The following is a 20,520-nucleotide window of genomic DNA, read 5'->3' on the forward strand; positions in this document are numbered from 1 at the left end:
CATCCTCCATCCATCCACCGCCCTCCTCCCTTCCTTGGCTTACAGTCAGCTTTAGGCTCAGCTCTCCAGGCCTTCAGCGGCGGGTACATACACCGGGGCGGGGTGTGCGAGAGCGCCCGCTGGCTGCGACAAGGGCAGGGCTGCTGCTCCCCGGGGGCGACAGGGGTGGGGGAGACCCGAGCGGCCGGGGCAGTGTGACCGCGCCAAGTCGAGCCCTTCCCAGTCCGCACCTTTGGACGCCCTGGTCCCACGTGACTGTCCCCTCCTCCCTCCCGATCGCGCGCACGGGCCGGGCGTCTGGCATCCCGCGCGCACTCGGCTGGTCCCAGTGCCCAGCAGAAAAAGCGGAGGAGAGAGCGAACCGGCGAGGCGGCCCCGGGGAGCGGGCGCGAGTGGCAGGCTGCCGGGATCGCCTGTGCACGACGGCGGCGCGGGTGGCTGTGATCTGAGCCGCGGGAGCTGGGCGGGCGGATTCCGCATCCACGGAGTGTGATGAAGCTGCCCAGCCTCGCTGTTCCGCTTGCAGCCAGCTGACACCGCCTGCACCCAGCCGGGAAAGGAGACGCCGCGGGGCCGTGACCTTGGCCGAGGAGGTAAATGGGAGACGTGGAGGGAGGAGGCAGCGCCAACCAGAACCGAACCCTCTAGGCCCCCGCCCCGCACCCACCCCGGGCTCAGCGCGCTGCGGGGCCACCCCCGGAGCCCCGCGCCCAAACTGGGCTGCGGACGCCGAGCGCACGCCGCGGTCCACGGTGCTGAAAGTGCTGCCCGGCTCAGGCTGTGGCCGCGGCGCGGGGCACCAGTTCGCCTGCCATTTGCTGCTGGCCTGAGAGCCGAGCAGGGTGAGCTGAGGCTTGCTTGGGTTCCCTTCGACTGTTGCTTCGAGGCTTCTCACTCGGGTTGTTGCCCCTGCTGACCCTGGTAATTGACCTCCAGCCAGTTCTTGATTGCCCAGACAGCGTCTGATGCCTTATTGCACAGAATGGGCAGGCTCCGTGGCCTGACTTCAGAGGCAGAGTGGGCTGAGAGGAAAGGAGTCGGTAGCCGGCTGTGCAGGCAGGTGAAAGTAGGCGAAGCTCCTCGGGATCGGTGTCGGAGACCCAGGGAATTAAAGAGGAAATGCTCGTGCTGGAGAATGGCAAGGGGATTCTCCTCTCTGATGCGAATAATCTCACAGATTATCTGGGAGAAGGTGTGCTACCAGTGGGTGTCTCGTTCTGGCCTTTGGGGAGAAGATTAAGCAGAAATGCAAGTATGGGGATAAAAGAACCCTCTGTAGTACAGATATGGTAACCGCGCTTATTATTATTATTTTTTTAAGTGAGCATTAAGCACTTTTTAAAAATGAATATACAGCAAATCAAATCAGTTAGAACAAGATAAAGATATTTTAAGAAGAATTTAGCCATTTTTATTGTTTTCTGATTAGTACTGTGCTGTAAAATTGGAGGTTTGGGGTTTGTTTTAAAATGTTTATCATGTGCCACTTCCTCTAGCCAACCCCAATATGTCAACACCTTTCAGTGTGAATGGTGCTGAATGTGGATGGTGAAGTTCAGTCAAGAGAATTAATCTGCATAAGCATGACCGTGAGAATCTCACTGAAGTCTTTCTATCCTTGCAGAACAGACTAAAAATCCCTATACCTGAGAGTGGATCAAGTGTGGGGTGACATGGCCCAGGGGAATAATTATGGGCAGACCAGTAATGGGGTGGCAGATGAATCACCCAACATGCTGGTGTACAGAAAGGTAAGAATTTCTTTACTTTGATAGGAAAAGGGAAGCTTCTGGTGTTCTAACATCACCACCTTCTCATCAGAGTTATATAAATTTTGTGGTCACCAGGAATCCCATAAATCACTAATAACTGCCACCAATGACATAAGTGATGCATATATGCTCAGGTATAACGAAGTACATGAAGCTAGTTATAATTTGTCCCTACATTTTTCCTGCTGATTTTTACTACGTAGGTTGTAAAAATTGTGATCAGTAGTAACAGCAAGTTAGGGCATCACATATATTTTGTTGATATATGCATAATTTTACATTATTCACAATAATTTGAAGAAGCTTTTTGAAAAGACTGACTTCCTCTAGGCATTTAAGTTTTAATGATTATATAAACCTATATAACTTTTAGAATCAAAAATAGGCCACTTTGCAGTTTAGCGTGCAGCAGGAGTTAGTGCTTGTGACTGTATGGATGGTTTATCAGTTTCACTCCTAAGTAAACAATTCCATTTAGTTTTTTGTCTTAGCCTAAATTAGTCTCCACTTTGTGTTATTTTTATCATTTTTCTTATGGGTACATTTATTCTTAGCACCTATCACGTGCCTTTTAAATTATTTTGCCACAAGTCAATCTGCCTGAATTATGCACTTTAGAGCAATACTATCAGCAAAAAAAAATTCCAGATATTGAACTACCATAAAAAAGATGTATGTGAATATTATGTGTGCTTCAAAGTGGTTGCTTAGTTAACATCACTCTGGTTATGATCAATAGTCTTATTAAAATTATGGAAGCAGTATTCCTTAAGTTCTGTTCTAATCATGTTGATAGCATTTTATGCTAATGTTATTTTTTATTAGTACACTTTCTATAATTCTTATTGAGAATTTTTTTTTTAGTTAACACTAGCACTGGAAAAGGAAAAAAATAATTAAAGGCTTTGTGAAGTGTGTGCTCATTGAAAAGTCCAGAATAAGTTTGCTTTGTCTTTTCAACTAGAGTATCAGAATTGGTTTTCAATAATGATGAAAAGCTTGCCACCTTGAATAGAATTAAATGAAAAGTTTCCTTCTACATCTCCCAGGATGATTATGAAGTGGTTATTAATATGTGTTTGAGGAAATATTGCTATTGATTTAATTTGAAAGTGCATGGAGATCTTGATGCAATTCTAGCTGGTTTTTCTTTTCTTTTTTTTTTTTTATCACTAGCCGTATAGATAATACTGTATTATGTACCTGTGTGTGTTTTATGTGGCTGGGAAAAAACAGTGTGATATAAAAATAATTAAGAATTAGTCATTATTTTAGTTTTAAATTCTTCCAACTTAGCAAATCAGAAAAAGTTTCCACTTGAACCAAAATTATTGCTATTAAGTCCTACAATGATTGAAATAACTGAATGTATATACATTATGTATGTCAGTGTTGGTTCTGAAAAGAATTATTTAGGGTTTTTAAGCTTATACTTTTGTTATTTAGTATGACTGTAAATTGTATAAGATGCAAGGTGTGTGGTTTGAAATTTTATTTTAAAGGCATATGCAAAGTGAAAAGTGGGGCTTTGGGATATGAAATTGTAGTAGTTAGCCATTATTGTTAAGTAAAAAAATATGGTAGTTTCTATTTCCCTATAACAGATTAAGGGCTGAATTAGTCTGCTGTATAACAGTTACCTTGATGAAAACAAGCTTAATGTAGCATCAATTTGTGTGGTATATCTCATTTAGTCAATTAGCATATATATAAAGAAAAAACAAGGCTAGGGGTTTTAGAAATAATTACTTGATTATTTAGTATCCCTAAGTTTTATATTATTTATTTTTAATTTATTCTAGAAATTGTTGTGTAGCACCAATCACTATATGCCAGTTGTAAATGAACTGTGGTCACTTCAGAGAGAGTAGAACTATAATACTTCATTCTTCATTTTGTTGGTTAAACTTGCAACTGCTTGTGCTACTTATTTTGCCTTCCTTTATTTAACTATTCATTTAGAGTTAATGATACATAGAGCTTATTTTGAAAGATTTCCCTTGCTAAATTGTTATTGGAAAATAACTCAATTTGGTGAATTTTACTCATAATATGAATTGCCTTTATATTTTCTGATTATGACTTTTAAAATTTGTGATACAAATAATGATCTATAAATAAATATCAGATGATTTATATAAGTAAATGTTATATTATTGGTTGTTTGTCAGAATTAAATTGAACAAAATCAAATAATCTATGATATGTGAAGATAGATGAGACATATCTGACAACTTACACAGTCTAAATTTATGTACCTGCTGTTTCTATTTCATCTTTTTAGTCTGTTAGGCACAGGAAAGAATGAGTGGATACTAGGGTGGTATACACTATAAAAAAGCTAGTATATTTAAATTTCTTGTATTAGTTTGATGTTTTTATGATTATAATTCTGTGGATTATGTGTTACACAGTATGACATCATGGATTTTGTGTCATGACTTACCTCTGTTTTCTGTCACTCTACATTTAATATCTTCTTAATAGATGTGGAAATTTAACTTGAGGAATAGCAAGTAGTTGGAAGCTCAAATACCTATACTGTTATTTTAACTTTCTACTTCATTAATGAATGAACATTTTTTTGACAATAAATATTTGTCAATCATGACGAGAACTTCATTCCTACAGTACTTTGCTCAATAGTAGGAGAGAGAATGGACAGAGAAATTTCTATTTAACAGTTCCTGCCACTTTCATTTCACTGTTGAAGTGATTTTTAAACTAGAAATATTTGTGGTGTTTTCACTATATTCCTCCTTCACTGCCTTGAGACATCTCTCTTTTGCTACTCAAGAGTCTGATAATTTACAAAGTCTAAATTTATGTATCTGCTGTTTCTATTTTAACTTTATAGTCTGTAAGTAATAGGAAAGAATGAATGAGCACTAGGGTGGTATACACTTTTAAAAACTGGCACATGTAAATTTCTTGTTAGTCTGATGTATTTATTACAATAATCTTCCTATGGATTATGTACAGTGGCTACATTTATAATATGGAAAAGTGTACAGTTGTTTGGACTATAATTGTCTAGGCTGAGACAGTGACTCACAGCAAAGGCCGCAGGCAATAATAATGAATGCTGTCTTGAGATAGGATTGAAACTTTTAAAAGCCAATCTTGGATATTTTCCAGTAACTTTTTAGCTTAATTTGAGAAATCTTAGGTTTCATTTAATATTATAAATACATTTCAAAAATCTACATGGAAAAATTCTGTGTTATTGAGTTTGTGATTTATAATGCTGTTTTTTTCATAAGCAAGTGATTGAATCATAGTTATTATGTCATTTGTGTATTTGATTGCATCTTATTTCAAAAATCATAAAATGTGAGACCTAGCAATTTTAATTTTAGGACTTCCTGGGCTCCCTTCACAAGGCCATAACTAGACTTGAATTAGAACTAATAAAATTTCTTAAGAAACCCATTTAGATAGAGGCTGGAGAGATAAGACCACAGGTAAAGTGCTTGTCATACTTTTGGCCAACCAGGAGTAAGCACTGGGCAAAGTTGGATATGTCCCCAAAATGAGAGAGAGGCGGGAGGGAGGGTTGGAGGGAGGGAGAAAGAGCGAGAGGGAGAGAGAGCGAGAATGAGAGAGTGAGAGAGAGAGGAAGAGAGAGGAAGGAAGGGAAGATAGATAGATAGAGAGAGAGGGGGGGGAAGGAAGGGAAGATAGCAGGGAGGGAGGGAGACCTATTCACTTATAACTTTTTGAGGCATTAGTAGAGGTCACAACGCAGAATTTCTTTTATGTTAGGTTAATGATTCTCAAAAATGATTGCTGCTCTTGACTGCTTTGGGGGTGCACTCTTGAGCCAGTACACAGGTACAGGAAGACACTTTCCAAATTTCATATCCGTCCAGCATCCATAAGACAGGATCATCACTTTTTAGTTCAGGAGCTGATATTCCATTTTTGAAAAACAAAATATCTAGGTCACTTTGAGGGCAGTATTTCAAATTGGTCAGAATGCTGCCTTCTCATATCAAAACTGCTCAAAATCACCAGTAATTTCTGAGATTACTGCAGCAGCCATTTACTCTCTAGTTGTCAGAAAAGAAAAACATTTTCCACATTTACTGTCTTAGTGGAATGAACACCATTATTATTATTTTTGAAATAGCAAACACATGAAATCTACTTCTCTCTCATGCACCCTTCACCCATTCACTTTCCCCTCCAGCCTGCTCTATTATCTCTTTCTTCATCTTACATTCTGTTACTCTTTTTCCATTTTATTCTTTCATTGAAATATTTTTTTTCAAAACCTACAAGTGAAAAATAGTTTTCCTTAAAATACTGCTTGTTTTAGTTGTAAAAGAAAAGTGGTTAGATAACCTTGTTTGGGTATCTTATTCACAGAGACCTGGGTATCTTCTTTCAAACTTAGTATCATGTTGTTATAGAAGAAAATGTTGGTGTTTAGGAAGATGACTGCCTTATTCTTGAAGAGAGTCCTTACAGAATTCTATGATGTAGTTGTCACTGATCTGATTGACTTGACGTGGATATTGCCTTTGAGAGTTGTTTCTGAAGTCAGTTAGTTATGTAAGAGTAGACATACATTCACCAAAAGGGTATTGTTTCTACTTTGTAAAAGCAACAGAATGTCACTCGGGTTTCTTCTTTTAAAAAAATATTTTAGTTGCTATTATTTATAATTTTAGAATACTGCTAAGGGTAGGATTTTATACACACAACATTCCAACACCAGACCTTTCACAGCAGTGTTTATTTCCCTCCATCACTGTCTTTAAGTCCCTCTTGCACTCTCCCCTGAATCTTCCCACCCCCACCACACTCCACCACTGGTCTTTCAAGAATGAGAGACCAAAAATTTTCTGCACTGACATGATGTATTGATTTATTCAGGATTTTGTTAAATATTGTCAACCTTTAGGGTATCAAATAAAACAATACATTGAAAGTCATTATAAAAATACAGTTTTGGCATTTTTGTTGGGGTGATTAAGCCAAGGTGTGCAGGGAATCATACGGTTCTGGGAACTGAACCTGGGTTGACTGTATACTGGAAAAGTGTTTTTTTGGGTCACACCTGGCGATGCACATGGGGTTATTCCTAGTTCTGCACTGAGGAATTACTCCTGGCCATGCTTAGGGGACCATATGGAATGCTGGAAGTCGAACCCAGATTAGCTGCATGCAAGGCAAACGCCCTATCCGCTGTGCTATTGCTCCAGTCCCTGGGAAAGTGTCTTAACCCCTGTACTGTTTCTCCATTCCAAGTGTTGACATTTTAAAACCTTAGTTATCTTGGTCTTTCTGCATTTAGGGTGCTATTGCATGTTAGAATCAAGAATATTTCCAGTGAATAATGAGGAAAGGTTAGAAATGAAGGATGTTTTCAGGTAGATAATCACAAAAGGCACGAGCCTTTAGACTTTCAGATTTCAAATTAGGGGCTCAGATGAGGGGCAAGCTTCATCTTATCACTTACCTTTCCAAAATGAAGTGTTCACTATAAACTAGATTTTGGGGAGGAGGCAAGGGGAGAGATGATAATGACAAATGGACCACATTCAGTGGTGCTCAGGAATTATTCCTGACACTGTGTTCAGGAGTGATGCCTAGTGGTGCTTAGGAATTCAGATATGCTGCTGGGGATTCAAACAAGTGTCTTACCTCCTGTACAATCTCTTCATTACTTAATTTTTAAAAATATATATATGTGTGTGTGTGTATGTGTGTATAATAAGGAAAGAAAGGAACAAAGATTTCCAATCAGTGGGTAAGACTGCTGATTTCCTTATGTCAACTTTTACTTCTTTTGATAGTGTTTTATAGTTTTCTTTGTATTCTTTACTCAGGGATTCACATACTATATGTTTGTTATATTTAATTTGATGTTGATATCAAATATTATAATTAGTATTTAATTTAATTGAATATATAATTTAATTTATTAAGAACATTTAGTGATAAAACATTTACATGCCAGCTACTCTCTTAGATTGTGTAGACTTAAGAATGATACATATTTTTGCTCTTTTTTATCTTTTTAATTTTTATTTGTTTTTAAGATCTACTAAATCATCACAGGATTAAAAGTACAAAGTTGTTCATGATTTCATTTCAGTCGTACAATGTTTGGGCACCCATCTCTCCACAATATCCTCAGTTTTCCTCTTGTCCCCAAACCAGCCTTTATGGCAGACACTTGTTTATTCGGAAGAGAACAGAGTATCGCTGTCATGGGGGAAAAGATCTTTCTGGACAAGAACTGGATGTTGAAAGGTAGTAAAGGGAAATCTTTTCAGTAACAGCATTATAAACCACAATGCTTTTTCTTTTAGTGCCTAAGGGGAAAAAAAGGGAATAAATTATATATATATATATATTTCCCTTTATTTTATTTTATTTTTTTTAAAGTTGTAGATTTACAATTTTTTGTGCTTTGGTTTCAATTATACAATGATCAGATACCCATCCCTCCACCAGTGCCCATTTTCCACCACCATGGATAAATTATATTTTAAAGACAACTTTTGAACTAAGATACATTGTCAACTGGAAATATGGGAAAATATTTAAGTTTTTTTTCTGGATAGCACAGCGGGTAGGGCGTTTGCCTTACACGCGGCCAACATGGCCGACCCGAGTTCGATTCCTCCGCCCCTCTCGGAGAGCCCGGCAAGCTACCGAGAGTATTCGATATGCCAGACACAGTAACAACAAAGTCTCCAATGGAGATGTTACTGGGCCCGCTCGAGCAAATCGACGATCAACGGGAGGGCCTTTATTTATTTATTTATTATGCAAAACCATTTTTTCTTTAGTGACACATACTATCATGCACCCTGAGGTAGACAAGTGTCATTAAAAGTAGAGAGGTTCTAAGAGTAATAATTTAATGATGAATTTTGAAGACAAATGAATAAGTTCAGAGAAAGAAATTCTGATTGAACTTTTTTCTTTAAAAGTTGTTACTTAACTATGATATTTGGTTTGAGATAGGGATTTGTGGCTTGAATTTTATTTTCTTCATTTCCCAACTCTGACCTCCTTGAATCTTATTGATGAGAAGAAAGTGCAGTTGTACAAAATCAGAAGATCTCTAAGGATTTTATTGCCTTCTAATAGCCTTAGTGGTTCTACTGAGTGACAGAAAGTGAAGTATTTTTAGGCAGTGTGGGTGATGGAATATGATCACAGCAGAGAAGATGGAAACATTTTGGGTTTTAAAAACTTAATGACAATAAATGTTAAATATCCTTTAAAATAGGATTATGGAAAATAAGAAACAATTGACCCAAATAATTTACCAATTGTCTTACAATTGGTGTTTTACCTGGTTTTACAGTGGTGAAGAGGGGGGATTTAAATAACAGAGTTACAGAGGCTTCTATCTTACAAAATATTGATCTAATTATAAAATGATTGTAGGGACTAGAGAGATAGCACAGTGAGTAGAGTACCTTCCTTGAACACAGCTGACTCGGGTTTGATTTCCAGTACCATGTATGGTCCCCAGAGCATGTCAGGAGTGATCCCTTAGCTTGGAGCCAGGACTAAGCCTTGAGTGCCATCAGGTGTGGCCAAAAACCAAACAAAAGATTGTAAATGATAAAGTGAATATCTATTTTCTTAAGGGACAGAAGGTCCAGTTTCTCACTGCCATTTTTTTAGGGCAATATAAATAATTTACTCTTTTTATTTCCCTTTTTCTTTGGTTTAATTCACTTAAAAATATCTCAGGATACTGGAACTCTAATAGACTATCATAGATTTGACTCCAACTCTATGAAAATTGCCATCCGGTCTAGGTTAGAAAATATTTTGGCTGAGGGGCCCTATCCAGAGTGGTGTTATTTATTGTTCACTCCTCTGGAAAAATAGCACTGTAGTACTGTCCTCCTGTTGTTCATCAATTTGCTAGAGTGGCCCCAGTAATGTCTCCATTATGAGACTTGTTGTTACTGTGTTTGGCATATCGAATACATCACGGGTAGCTTGCCAGGCTTTGCTGTGAGGGCAAGATACTCTCGGTAGCTTACCGGGCTCTTGAAAGGGGCGGAGGAATCGAACTCCGGTTGGTCAGGTGGGCCACGTGCAAGGCAAACGTCCTACCAGCTGTACTATTGCTCCAGCCCTCTGGAAAAAATATATATGAAAATTTGCGCTAAGGATTAGGAAGGAAAAGTCTACCTTTCTTTTGTCCTTTCCTTTTCCATCCCTCCCTTCCTCCCATCCTCCTCCCTCCCCCTTTCTCTTTTTCTCTCTCTTCTTTCTTTCCTCCTTTCTTTCTTCACCTCTCCTCTCCTCATCCCTCCCACCTCCTTCCCTTCCCACGCCTTTCTCCCCTTTTCCTCCCCACCCTCCCTCCCCCTTTCATTCCTTCCCCTCCCCTCATCTCCACCAGTGCAAATGGCATATATAAAAAAGAAGAAAAACAGCCTATGGGAATGTAGTGAAAAAAGGAACTTTCACCCACCATTGGTGGGAATGCCATCTGGTTTATCCTCTATTTGGGATTTTTCTTAAAAGTAAGAATAATGCAGCAATTTTACTTCTGTGCACCTACTTCTCAAACACAGAAACATTACTTTAAAAAGATATATGTGTATCTCTCTTCATTGTAACATTTAGTAAAGTAGCCAGACTGCAGAAAAGGCTAAATATCAATGACATGCAAATGAATAATTAATCTAGAGTATATCTACATATGTCAGTATCTATACATACATACATAAGTATATCAATAGAATACTATGCAGCTCCAAGAACAGATGAAATTAGGCAATACTCTGAGATGTGAATAGAACTGAAAGTGAGTGCTGTAGTGAAGTGAAGTAAGTCAAAAGGAAAATGACAAGCACTGGATAATTGCACTCATCTGTGAAATATTGTGAGATACTACAAGAAAAAAATTGAACGATGACACACCCTTTACCATGGACTGCAATACTGATTAAAACAAAACTCAAAAAACAGGAGTGAGAGATAATAATGACCTGGCTAGAGGGAACATAAGAACAGTAGTGGAGAGTTTTGGACACTTCCCTAGTAATAGGTGCAGTAACTTTGTATGGCAATATCATATGCTTTGACATTAATGTATCCATCTAACTGAATTATAACTAGTGTATAAAAATACATTTCTCAAAACCATAATTATGTATGATTGCTATTATTTTCTTATTATTATTTAATTAAAACAATCATTTTCATTAGCCATAGAGTATGTAAGTTGCTACAAAAATATTTTTTCATTTTGTTTTGGGCCACACAAAGCAGTATTCAGGAATTATTTCTGGCACAGTTCTTAGAACTAACCCCTGAGGGACCATATGTGGTTACAGGCATCAATCCAATGCTGGTGTTGTGCAAGGGAAGCACCTTAGCCCCCAGTCCAATATTTTAAAGTAATTTAAAAATTTAACCTATTTTTACAATAGTATTAATATCAATCTCATATTTTGTGATTGTATTTTTTTATTTTTTATTAGTGAAACTCCATGTGGTACAGTTGTTGACCTTACAAATTTTTGTGCTTGGGTTTCAGTTATACAATGATTGAGTACCCATCCCTCCACCGGTGCCCATTCCCCACCTCCAATGCTCCCAGCATCCCTCCCCACCCCCATCCCACCCCACCTCTTTGGCAGGGCATTCCCTTTTGTTCTCTCTCTCCTTTTGGGTGCTGTGGTTTGCAAAAGAGGCATTGAGTGGCTATCATGTTCGGTCTATAGTCTGTTTTCAGCATGCATCTCTCATCCTGGGAGGGTCCTCCAAACACCCTTTACTTGGTATTCCCCTCTCTATCTGATCTGCCTTCTCCCTCAGCCATGGAGTGAACCTCCTGGTACTTATCTAGGGTATTCTTGGGTGTTAGTCTCCCAATTTGTTACTTTATATTGCCCAGATGAATGCAATGAATTTTATGTCCGTCCCTCTCTTTCTGACTCATTTCGCTTAGCATGATACTTTCCATGTAGTACCACTTGAATGTAAATTTCATGACTTCATCTTTTGTAACAGCTGCATAGTACTCCATTGTGTAGATGTACCAAAGTTTCTTTAACCAGTCATATGTTCTCGGGCACTCGTTTTTTCCCAGATTTTGGCTATTGTGAATAGTGCAGCAATGAACATAGAAGTGCAAATGTCATTTCGACTATACTTTTTTTTTGCCTCTCTGGAATATATTCCCAGTAATGGTATTGTGATTGTACTTTTTGATAAGTGGCAAGGTAAGCATATGCGCTACTTCCAGTCATATTTTTCTGATAGTTACTGAGGCAGATTTTAAACGATGTTCAGTTAATATAACATTTATTATATTATATTATTTTGCCCCCAATATTTTGTGTCCTTTTTGCTTTTTGTATACACTTAAATTTTTTCTCATATGTCTTTGAAATTGCATATTTCCTTCGATATTATGTAAACTAAACACAACTTTGAAATACAAAAGTTCCTAGGAGTTGATGTACTTTTATATCTTGCAGATTTTGACATTTAGAACAGAGAAGTAGCAATATTTGTTTAAATTTAGAATTTTTTGAGGATAGAGGAGGTTAGGCCACACGTGGCTGTGCTCAGGTTTACTCCTGTGAGTATTTGGGGAACCATCTGTGGAATCAGATTGAAAAAGGATCAATTTCTTTTTTCTATCTATCACTATCCGTATGCCTGTCTGTCTTTCGCTAAATAAATGTGATTTTTGTTTAAATTTTAGTGCCATAATTTCATCATTTTCCAGATTTCTCCATGACATCCATGAGCTATTCAAGGATAACTAATTGCCCACTAGAAATAAGTTACTCAATCATTTTGTTCATTCTGTACTTGGAGTATTCAATAAAGTGACCACTAGTTACATGGGTCAACTGAGCACTTCAAACGTGGCCCATGCAACCAATGATCTGATTTTAAACTGTAAATAGTCACATATGGCTAGTGACAATTATATTTGGTAGCACAGAAATTATGAAATAAAAGTCTTTGAAAAACAGCAAGAGAACTACACTTAGTTTGACACTAACTACACCTAGTTTGACACTTGGCAGAGTGTGTACAAAACTCTGGCTCAATGAAGCAGAAATTAGTTTAATGAAGCAGCAGTTAGTTTATTTAAAAAAAAACAACAGGGAGTCTTTGGGATTTTCAGCCACACCAGCAGTGCTCAAAGATTACTTCTGGCTTTGTGCTCAGGGATCATTCCTTGAGGTGCTTGGGGGATCATATGTGGTGCCGTGGCTCAAATCAGGGTTAGTTATGTGCATGGCAAATGCATTTTAACCCTTGTACTCTCTCCAGTCCCCCTCAAGTAATACATTTTTAAAAATTTAATTGAAGAACTGCATTTTACAAAGTTATTGATGAGTTTTAGGCATATAGTTTTCTAGCACCAATTTTATAACCAGTATGAACTTCCCACCAAAAGTGTTCCTATGTTCCCTCCAACATAGCCTGCCACCTTGACAGGCACATTATATTTTGGTGGATGTATTTTGGATCTCCTGTTCTCAGTGTTATTGAGTGTATGATTTGGAAATACAGCTATTCACTCACCCACAACACCATTATACCAGAAACCCCTGACCCCTTTCCCCTGTTACTTCCCTTTCTCACCTTCTCCCTTTCACTCTTGACTTCTTTCCTTCTCTTTCTCTTTCCTCCCTATAGTCTGGGTTCCCCCTTTACTACATCACTCTTCCCATCCCGTTATTTTATATACTACAGATAAGTGAGATAATCCTGTGTTTGTACCTCTCTTGAACTTATGAAATAAAGTTAGTTCATAAAGGGATGTTAGATGTTATTATAAATAACATAAATTGTCTACTCATTTATTATTTTTTCACCCTATGGAAATTTCCCTATGGAATTTTCTTCATAAATTTATAAAGAATTTATAAATTCCTTATAAAGAAATTTTCCAAATTTCTTTAGACCCTAGTCAAAGAGGGTGAGCCTGCTAAGGTCAGTTGATAAAATATTGTACTCTAATAAGATTGAAGTCTGATTGTTCCAGGAAACACACTCTCAGACAATTTGCTCACATTAAAAATGTTTTAATGAATTTCTATTTTGTAGCATCTTATAGGTCATTATATCCATCCCAATTCCAAATGAGACTGAGGGAAAACAGGAGCTTCTCAATAAAAAGTATCTAATGTATGTTGACTGTTGAGAAGTGAAAAATTGGGGGAATATAAAGGAATAAAGGAATCTTTTTTTAAAAACGCTTACTTTTCATTTTTATGGTTTAAAATATTGGAAGCAGATTGTAAACCAGTGAGAAACCAGTAGGTATTGGAGGAGCAGAAGATTGAGTCCCAAAGAGTAAATGTGAATTCCAAGTTGGCCCTCACTAGCTATGTGATGTTGGGCAAACGGCCTAATAGATATTACTTTATGGAATTACTTAGATAATGAAATTTCAAAAGACAGGAAGCAAAGTCTTCTCAGTTGGCTCAGATTCCCCATGGGAATCTTACTCCCTGGGCAAGTCATTCAGATGTCCAATTTACAGGGATTACCCTGTTTGATCTCTGCTGGAAGAACAGGATTCTACATGAGCTTTGACCATCCAAATCTTTTGAATGTGAGGAAAACTGGTTCATAAGAAAGTTTCTCTCTAGTAAAAAAAGTCTGTGGAAAATTTTTATTGTTTCTATTTAAGATGATATATACCAAACTAAATTGAAGAAAACTTAGAACCACACAGAGAAAACTGATTATTTTTCTTGATAAGCCTATATAGATGCATTTTCTTTAGAAGTTAATGCCACTTGTCATTTTTTCCAGCTTTTTATGTTTAGCATTTCTTTGTTTGACTTTTGAATTTATTAGAATAATTATCATTTATTGAGTTTTTACTATGAGTCTTTACAGAAATTAACTATTTTTTCCTAAAATAGTGTAGCAGGTTGTATTTTTAATACCCTGTTTTCACTTAAGGAAGTTTAAGTTCATGAATCAAATAGAATGAGTATTCAAAATTATTGATCAATTAGTGAGACATACCTGGCTAATTCCATTAAGATGAGGACAATGATTTTTTTCCATTATGTGTTTCTAGCATCTTGGAAAATGGCACATAATAAGTATACATGAGTATTGATCGCAAAATGAATAAACAAATGAATAAATGCTTGATCAAAGGCCTTACTGTTATCTCTTTATTATGTTGCTTCCAGTTATGTTAGCAATTAGATTGGACACTCAGAAGTCAATCCTGCTCAGTGTTTATGCGTTGAGGCTTGACTATCATTAACCATTATGTTAAGTAGCACTGTCTTCCCATTGTTCATCGATTTGCTCGAGCGGGTCAAGTAACGTCTACATTGTGAGACTCATTGTTACAGTGTTTGGCATAACGAATATGCTATGGGTAGCTTTCCAGGTTTTGCCGTGCGGGCGAGATACTCTCGCTAGCTTGCCGGGCTCTCCAAGAGGGGCGGAGGAACCAAACCTGGCTCGGTTGGGTAGCCCGCGTGCAAGGCAAAAGCCCTACTGCTAGGCTATCACTCCAGCCCTATGTTAAGTAATGAGGATATAGTTGTCTATGATAACTGATACCGAAAAGAGAAGAATTGGGTGATATGAAAATATACTTTGGTAGTCTGCGCTGTAGCACTGTCCTCCCATTGTTCATTGATTTGCTTGAGCGGGCCAAGTAACGTCTCCATTGTGAGACTTGTTGTTACTGTTTTTGGCATATCGAATATACCAAGGGGAGCTTGCCAGGCTCTGCCATGTTGGCGGGATACTCTCAATAGCTTGCCAGCCTCTCCCAGAGGGACAGAAGAATCAAACCCTGATCAGCCATGTGCAAGGCAAACACCCTACCCCCTGTGCTATCACTCCAGCCTTTGGTCATCATTTCTAAAATTAATATCTAGCTTAGCCCTTCTGTTTTCAGTTCTAGATAGCCTATCACAGAGTCCAAGATGCAGTGAACTCTGACATTAGTAAATGCTCAGTAAATAAATTTGTGGAAAGATAATGCTGGAATTCTCAGGGCTTTACTGAGATAGATCAGGCAAAAACCATTCAAAAACAAATATAGCCTTTCATAGATTCTCAATCAGACATTCCCCAGTTCTTGGCAACTCAAGATTGTTAAGGCTTTCTATAGGTAGCTAAAAAGGAGAAATATATAATCCTAGTAATGAGAAGAATACTGGTTAAGCTTAAGGTTACATATTCAGGCTGTTTGGTTAAAATTTATTTAATGCTTGTGAAATCAATGCTTTAATTACATTTCTTCTTTGATTCTCTGTTTCCTGTACTAAAAGTGGTGAAATAATCATGATAACTTATTATTACGCAGAGCATGTAAAATCTAGATGATTAGGAAATATTCAATATATAGCACCTATTAATTATAAAGCAAGGATAAATGAACCAGGGTTCCCCTCTAAGTGAGAGTGATGCTTCTTTTTAAGCATCACTTTCTGGGAAAGGAGCATTAGTACAGTGGGTAGGGTGTTTGCCTTGCCAACCTGGATTCAAGATTAGATCAAATCCCTGGCCCCCCATATAATTCCCTGTGCCCCACTAGGAGTTATTCCTGAGCACTGCTGGGTGTGGCCCCAGCTCCCCCACCACTAAGTCCTTTCTTATAGATACTTCTCTAATTGGCTTGATGAATTTATTTTGATATGATTAAGTACTTTAGTAAGTGTATTCAAAATATGATATAATTATAATAATATAATTAAAATCACTTTTAGCTAAGAAAATAATAAAAATGTATAAATGTACCTACCACAAAGTGTTAATATGCTTATTACAAGTATATTTTATTTCATTTATATCTCTCCCTTTTTGTTAGACTTTAGTTGCTCATTTTGAAACAAATCTTATGAAACATGTTATTTAAAATATAATTTTCTTAATATGCAGTTAGGGCACTTAAAGGTGAAATTAATTGGAATGGTGATTACTCCATTAGTTCTGTTCTTAGAATAATGCACATCATACTCTCTGAAAGTATTTAAATTGTTTTGTTTAATTTTTCTAAAATGTGTCAATCATTATTTTATATTATTTTGTAAGGATATCATGCAATTTATCATTTTAATCACTTCAAATATAGTTATGGTTTATTAAATATATTTATACTGTGATTCAATAACCATCATTTATATCTGGAACTTTAATCTTCCCAAACTGAAACTTGTGTGTGTTCACTAAATAACAGTTTCTCATTATTCTTTCTTCAACCTCTGTCCCAAATAGCCTAATTTCTTTCATTAAAAAATTATAGCTGAGGTAACATACTTTTGCTAAACAAAGCTACTGTTCCTCAAAGTGCTAAAGACCCTATATCACTTTCCTGTCACTTTTAACTTGACTTTTCTTTTATCCCTCCTTCCCATTTCTTGATAATATTTGTTCTATAGTCAAAGTCAATGAATGAGTCCATGTGGCAACAACAAAGGTCCACTCTAATTTGGTTCCATATGCTATCAAAAAAAGAAATCTCACCCTCACCACCACATACAACATTATACCACAGGCTGTTACTCATAGCTCTGCAATTTGGCTCTACTACAGTGGTAGGGCATTTGCCTTGCAAGCGGCCGACTTGGCCGACCCGGGTTCCATTCCTCCACCCCTCTCAGAGAGCCCTGGCAAACTATCGAGAGTATCTTGCTTGCATGGCAAAGCCTGGTAAGCTCCCCGTGACATATTCTATATGCCAAACACAGTAACAAGTCTCACAATGTAGACGTTATTGGGCCCGCTCGAGAAAATCGATGAACAACGGGAGGACAGTGCTACAGTGCTACTCCTGACGGTGCTAGGAGCAGATAAATGCAAAACCCTAGTATCTGTGAAGATCAGCTCACTCATTGAACTGTGATGACTGGGTATTTGGTGTCTGCAATCTCCAGACTCTACACAGACTGGCTGGGTGATGATTCTATGTTAGTCACCATATTCCAGCAATCATGAACCTAAGTAGAGCCTAGGTTGACTAACTATCAGAACTATAGCAGTTATAGGAAACTTGTGACCACAAATCCTTAATGATTGTATAGGCCTACACAATATAAGGTCACAGACAATAGTTTAATCTTGCACATGTGAGCCCTGAATTATTGCTTAGGTAAGCCCATATTCACATTTCCATCTGTGTCCCTACATAGCACCAGGAATAATTAAAGAAAGAAGCAGAACAAATCCATCTGCATTGATAGATGTGAACAAAGCCCAGTAAGGTTCCCATCTGCATTGGACCTTTGTAACTTCCTGCAGAGAATTCTAGTCCAACAATCCTTTCAATGTTTATTGAAATGTAGAAATCATCTGTAGACTTCTCATCATTTGATGTGGAAGATATCATATGTAACCTTGTAGAAAGTTTTATGGAAAAACTTATTAAAGCAGAAATGAAGGAGCAAGAGTACAATAAGTGAGATGTAAAAAATACTTTAGCAAGACTCAGCACAGAATGAAAGAAGTAAAAACTCAAATCAGGGACCTTGAAGACAAAACACATGACATCATAAATAAAGAAGATGAAAAAATAATTGAAAAAATATAGAGAACTTAAGAGATACATAAGAGAAGCAAATTCCACATATAGGAATAGCATAAGTAAAGGAAAGAGAGAAAGAAATAGAAGTAAAGAAAAGAGAGCCAAAAGAAATAGACTCCTCTACTTTACAGGAGCAAAGTGGACTCATGAATAAAGGAACTCCCCATAGGCATGCATTATATTTCTTAAAAGAAGTTCTTAGAGAAAGACAGTAATGACACAATCTGTGTAAACTGTTGAATAAGACATTTCAGCAATTCCACATTGCTCCTTTGACTTTTCAATTTTTCTGTTTGTGTTTTGATACTGGCCTTTTATTTTGTTATTTGTTTCCCTCTCCCTCCTCCTTCTCCCTCCCCTCCCCTCCCTCCCCTCCCTTCCCCTTCCTTCCTTCCTTCCTTTCTTCCTTCCTTCCTTCCTTCCTTCCTTCCTTCCTTCATTCCTTCCTTCCTTCCTTCCCTCTTCATCACTTCCAGGTGATTTACAGGGCTTACTACAGGCTCTGTAATCAGGGATCACATCACTCCTGTTGACGCTCAAGAGACTTTATGTGGTGCCAGGGATTGAACCAAGGTTAACTGTGTACAAGACAACTGTCTTAGCCACTGCACTATCTATAGAATCTCTAGGATTTGCTTTCTTTATAAAAAATTATTTTAGGCACTATGGTTTACAAAACTGTTATGGATAGGGTTTAATTGTCCTAGTGTTCTCCTATCTATACTATCCATCCCCGCCCCCTCCCCAAACAGGAATCACTGTGATGTGCTTCCAGTTTTCAGTTTCTTTTGCCTTTAAGCACCATTTATTCCTCTAATATGATTATTTATATAACCTATACATCAGAAATTTATTCTATGTGTATTCCTTTCCTTCTGACTAACTTCACTCAGCATGATCCTCCCACATAGAATCAAATTGCATGACTTCATCACTTATTACAATCATATAGTATTCCATTGTGTATATATAACATACTTTCTATATCCAGTCATCTGTTTTCAGAGACATGGGTTGTTTTCAGATGTTGTCTACTGTGAATAAAGCTGCAGTGAACATAAGAGTGCAGTTGTATTTTCTGAGTAGAGTTTTTGGGTCCTTTGGGTAGATACTAAGATGTATATTTTCTGGGTCATACAGAAACTCAATTCCTAGTTATTTGAGACTTTTCCATAGTGTTTTCTAAAATGGCTTGATGACTTGACATTCCCATCAGCAGTGAATGAGGTTCTTTTTTTCTATATCCACACCAACACTGCTTTATTCTGTGTTGGTCTCACTGTTAGATGGTATCTCAGTGTTTTGATTTACTTTATCTAATAAAAAGTGATGAAGAATGTTTTTTTTCACATACTTTTGACTCTATGTCTTCTTGATGGAAGTTTTTGTTTATTACTTCACCTCATTTTAATTTTTTTTTGCCATTGGTGGTATAATGGTTAGCTAGTTACCTTTCATTTTTTTTTTCTGTAAAATTCTACCAAATGATGAGTGTTGGTCAAATATTTTATCTCAGTCTATGTGTTTAACTTTTTATTCTAGTCCTTATTTCCTTGCAGTCCAGAAATTTCTTCACTAGATGTAATCCCATTTGTTTATCTTTGTTTCATTTGCTTGGCCAATGGTGTTGAATTCTTCAAGATACCTCTAACTTCAATATCATTAAATGTTCTGTTTTCCTCAATATAACTTATGGATTCAAGTTTGATATTGAAGTCTTTATTCCATTTTGATTAGATTTTTATGCATAGTGTTAGAAAGGAGTCTGAGTTTATTTTTTTTGCATGTGACTGTCTTTTTTTTCCAACAGCATTTGTCAAAGGGGTTTCCTTGATTTCCTTTATACTTTTTGTTCTTTTATTGAAGATTAATTGTTCATATACCCAAGGATCTGTGTCTGGACTCTCAATTCTGTTTTTAAGTGGTTTTGGTCACATCCAGCAGTACTCAGGAATTACTACTGGCTCTGCAGTCAGAGATCACTCTTGGAAGGGCTTGGGGACCATGTGGGGTGCCAAAGATCAAACTCAGGTTGGCCACTAACAAGGCAAACACTGCTCCAGCCTTGGACTCTCAATTCTATTTTGTTGGTCTGAGAGCCTCTCCTTATTTCACAACACACTATTTTGATTACTGTATCTTTATAGCACAGTTTGAAGTTGGATAAAGATAAACTTCCTATCTTTTTGTTTTCCTAAGGATTTGCCTATTTGTTTATAT

At 37.4% G+C, this 20,520-nt stretch overlaps 1 protein-coding gene across 3 annotated transcripts in view; it reads left to right on the top strand.

Moving 5' to 3' along the window:
- Nucleotides 1-208: 208 nt before the first annotated feature.
- The window catches only part of RGS7 (regulator of G protein signaling 7), a 468,689-nt gene continuing 448,377 nt past the window's right edge, over nucleotides 209-20,520 (top strand). For all 3 annotated transcript variants that reach the window (XM_056130847.1, XM_056130848.1, XM_056130849.1), the window contains exons 1-2: nucleotides 209-593; nucleotides 1,625-1,751. In XM_056130847.1, the coding sequence (XP_055986822.1) occupies nucleotides 1,674-1,751 (78 nt within the window). In that variant the 5' untranslated portion in view covers nucleotides 209-593; nucleotides 1,625-1,673. The remainder of the gene's footprint in view (nucleotides 594-1,624; nucleotides 1,752-20,520) is intronic.

This window comes from Sorex fumeus, unplaced genomic scaffold (assembly GCF_029834395.1).
Source record: "Sorex fumeus unplaced genomic scaffold, SorFum_2.1 ptg000007l, whole genome shotgun sequence".
NCBI classification, from domain to species: domain Eukaryota; kingdom Metazoa; phylum Chordata; class Mammalia; order Eulipotyphla; family Soricidae; genus Sorex; species Sorex fumeus.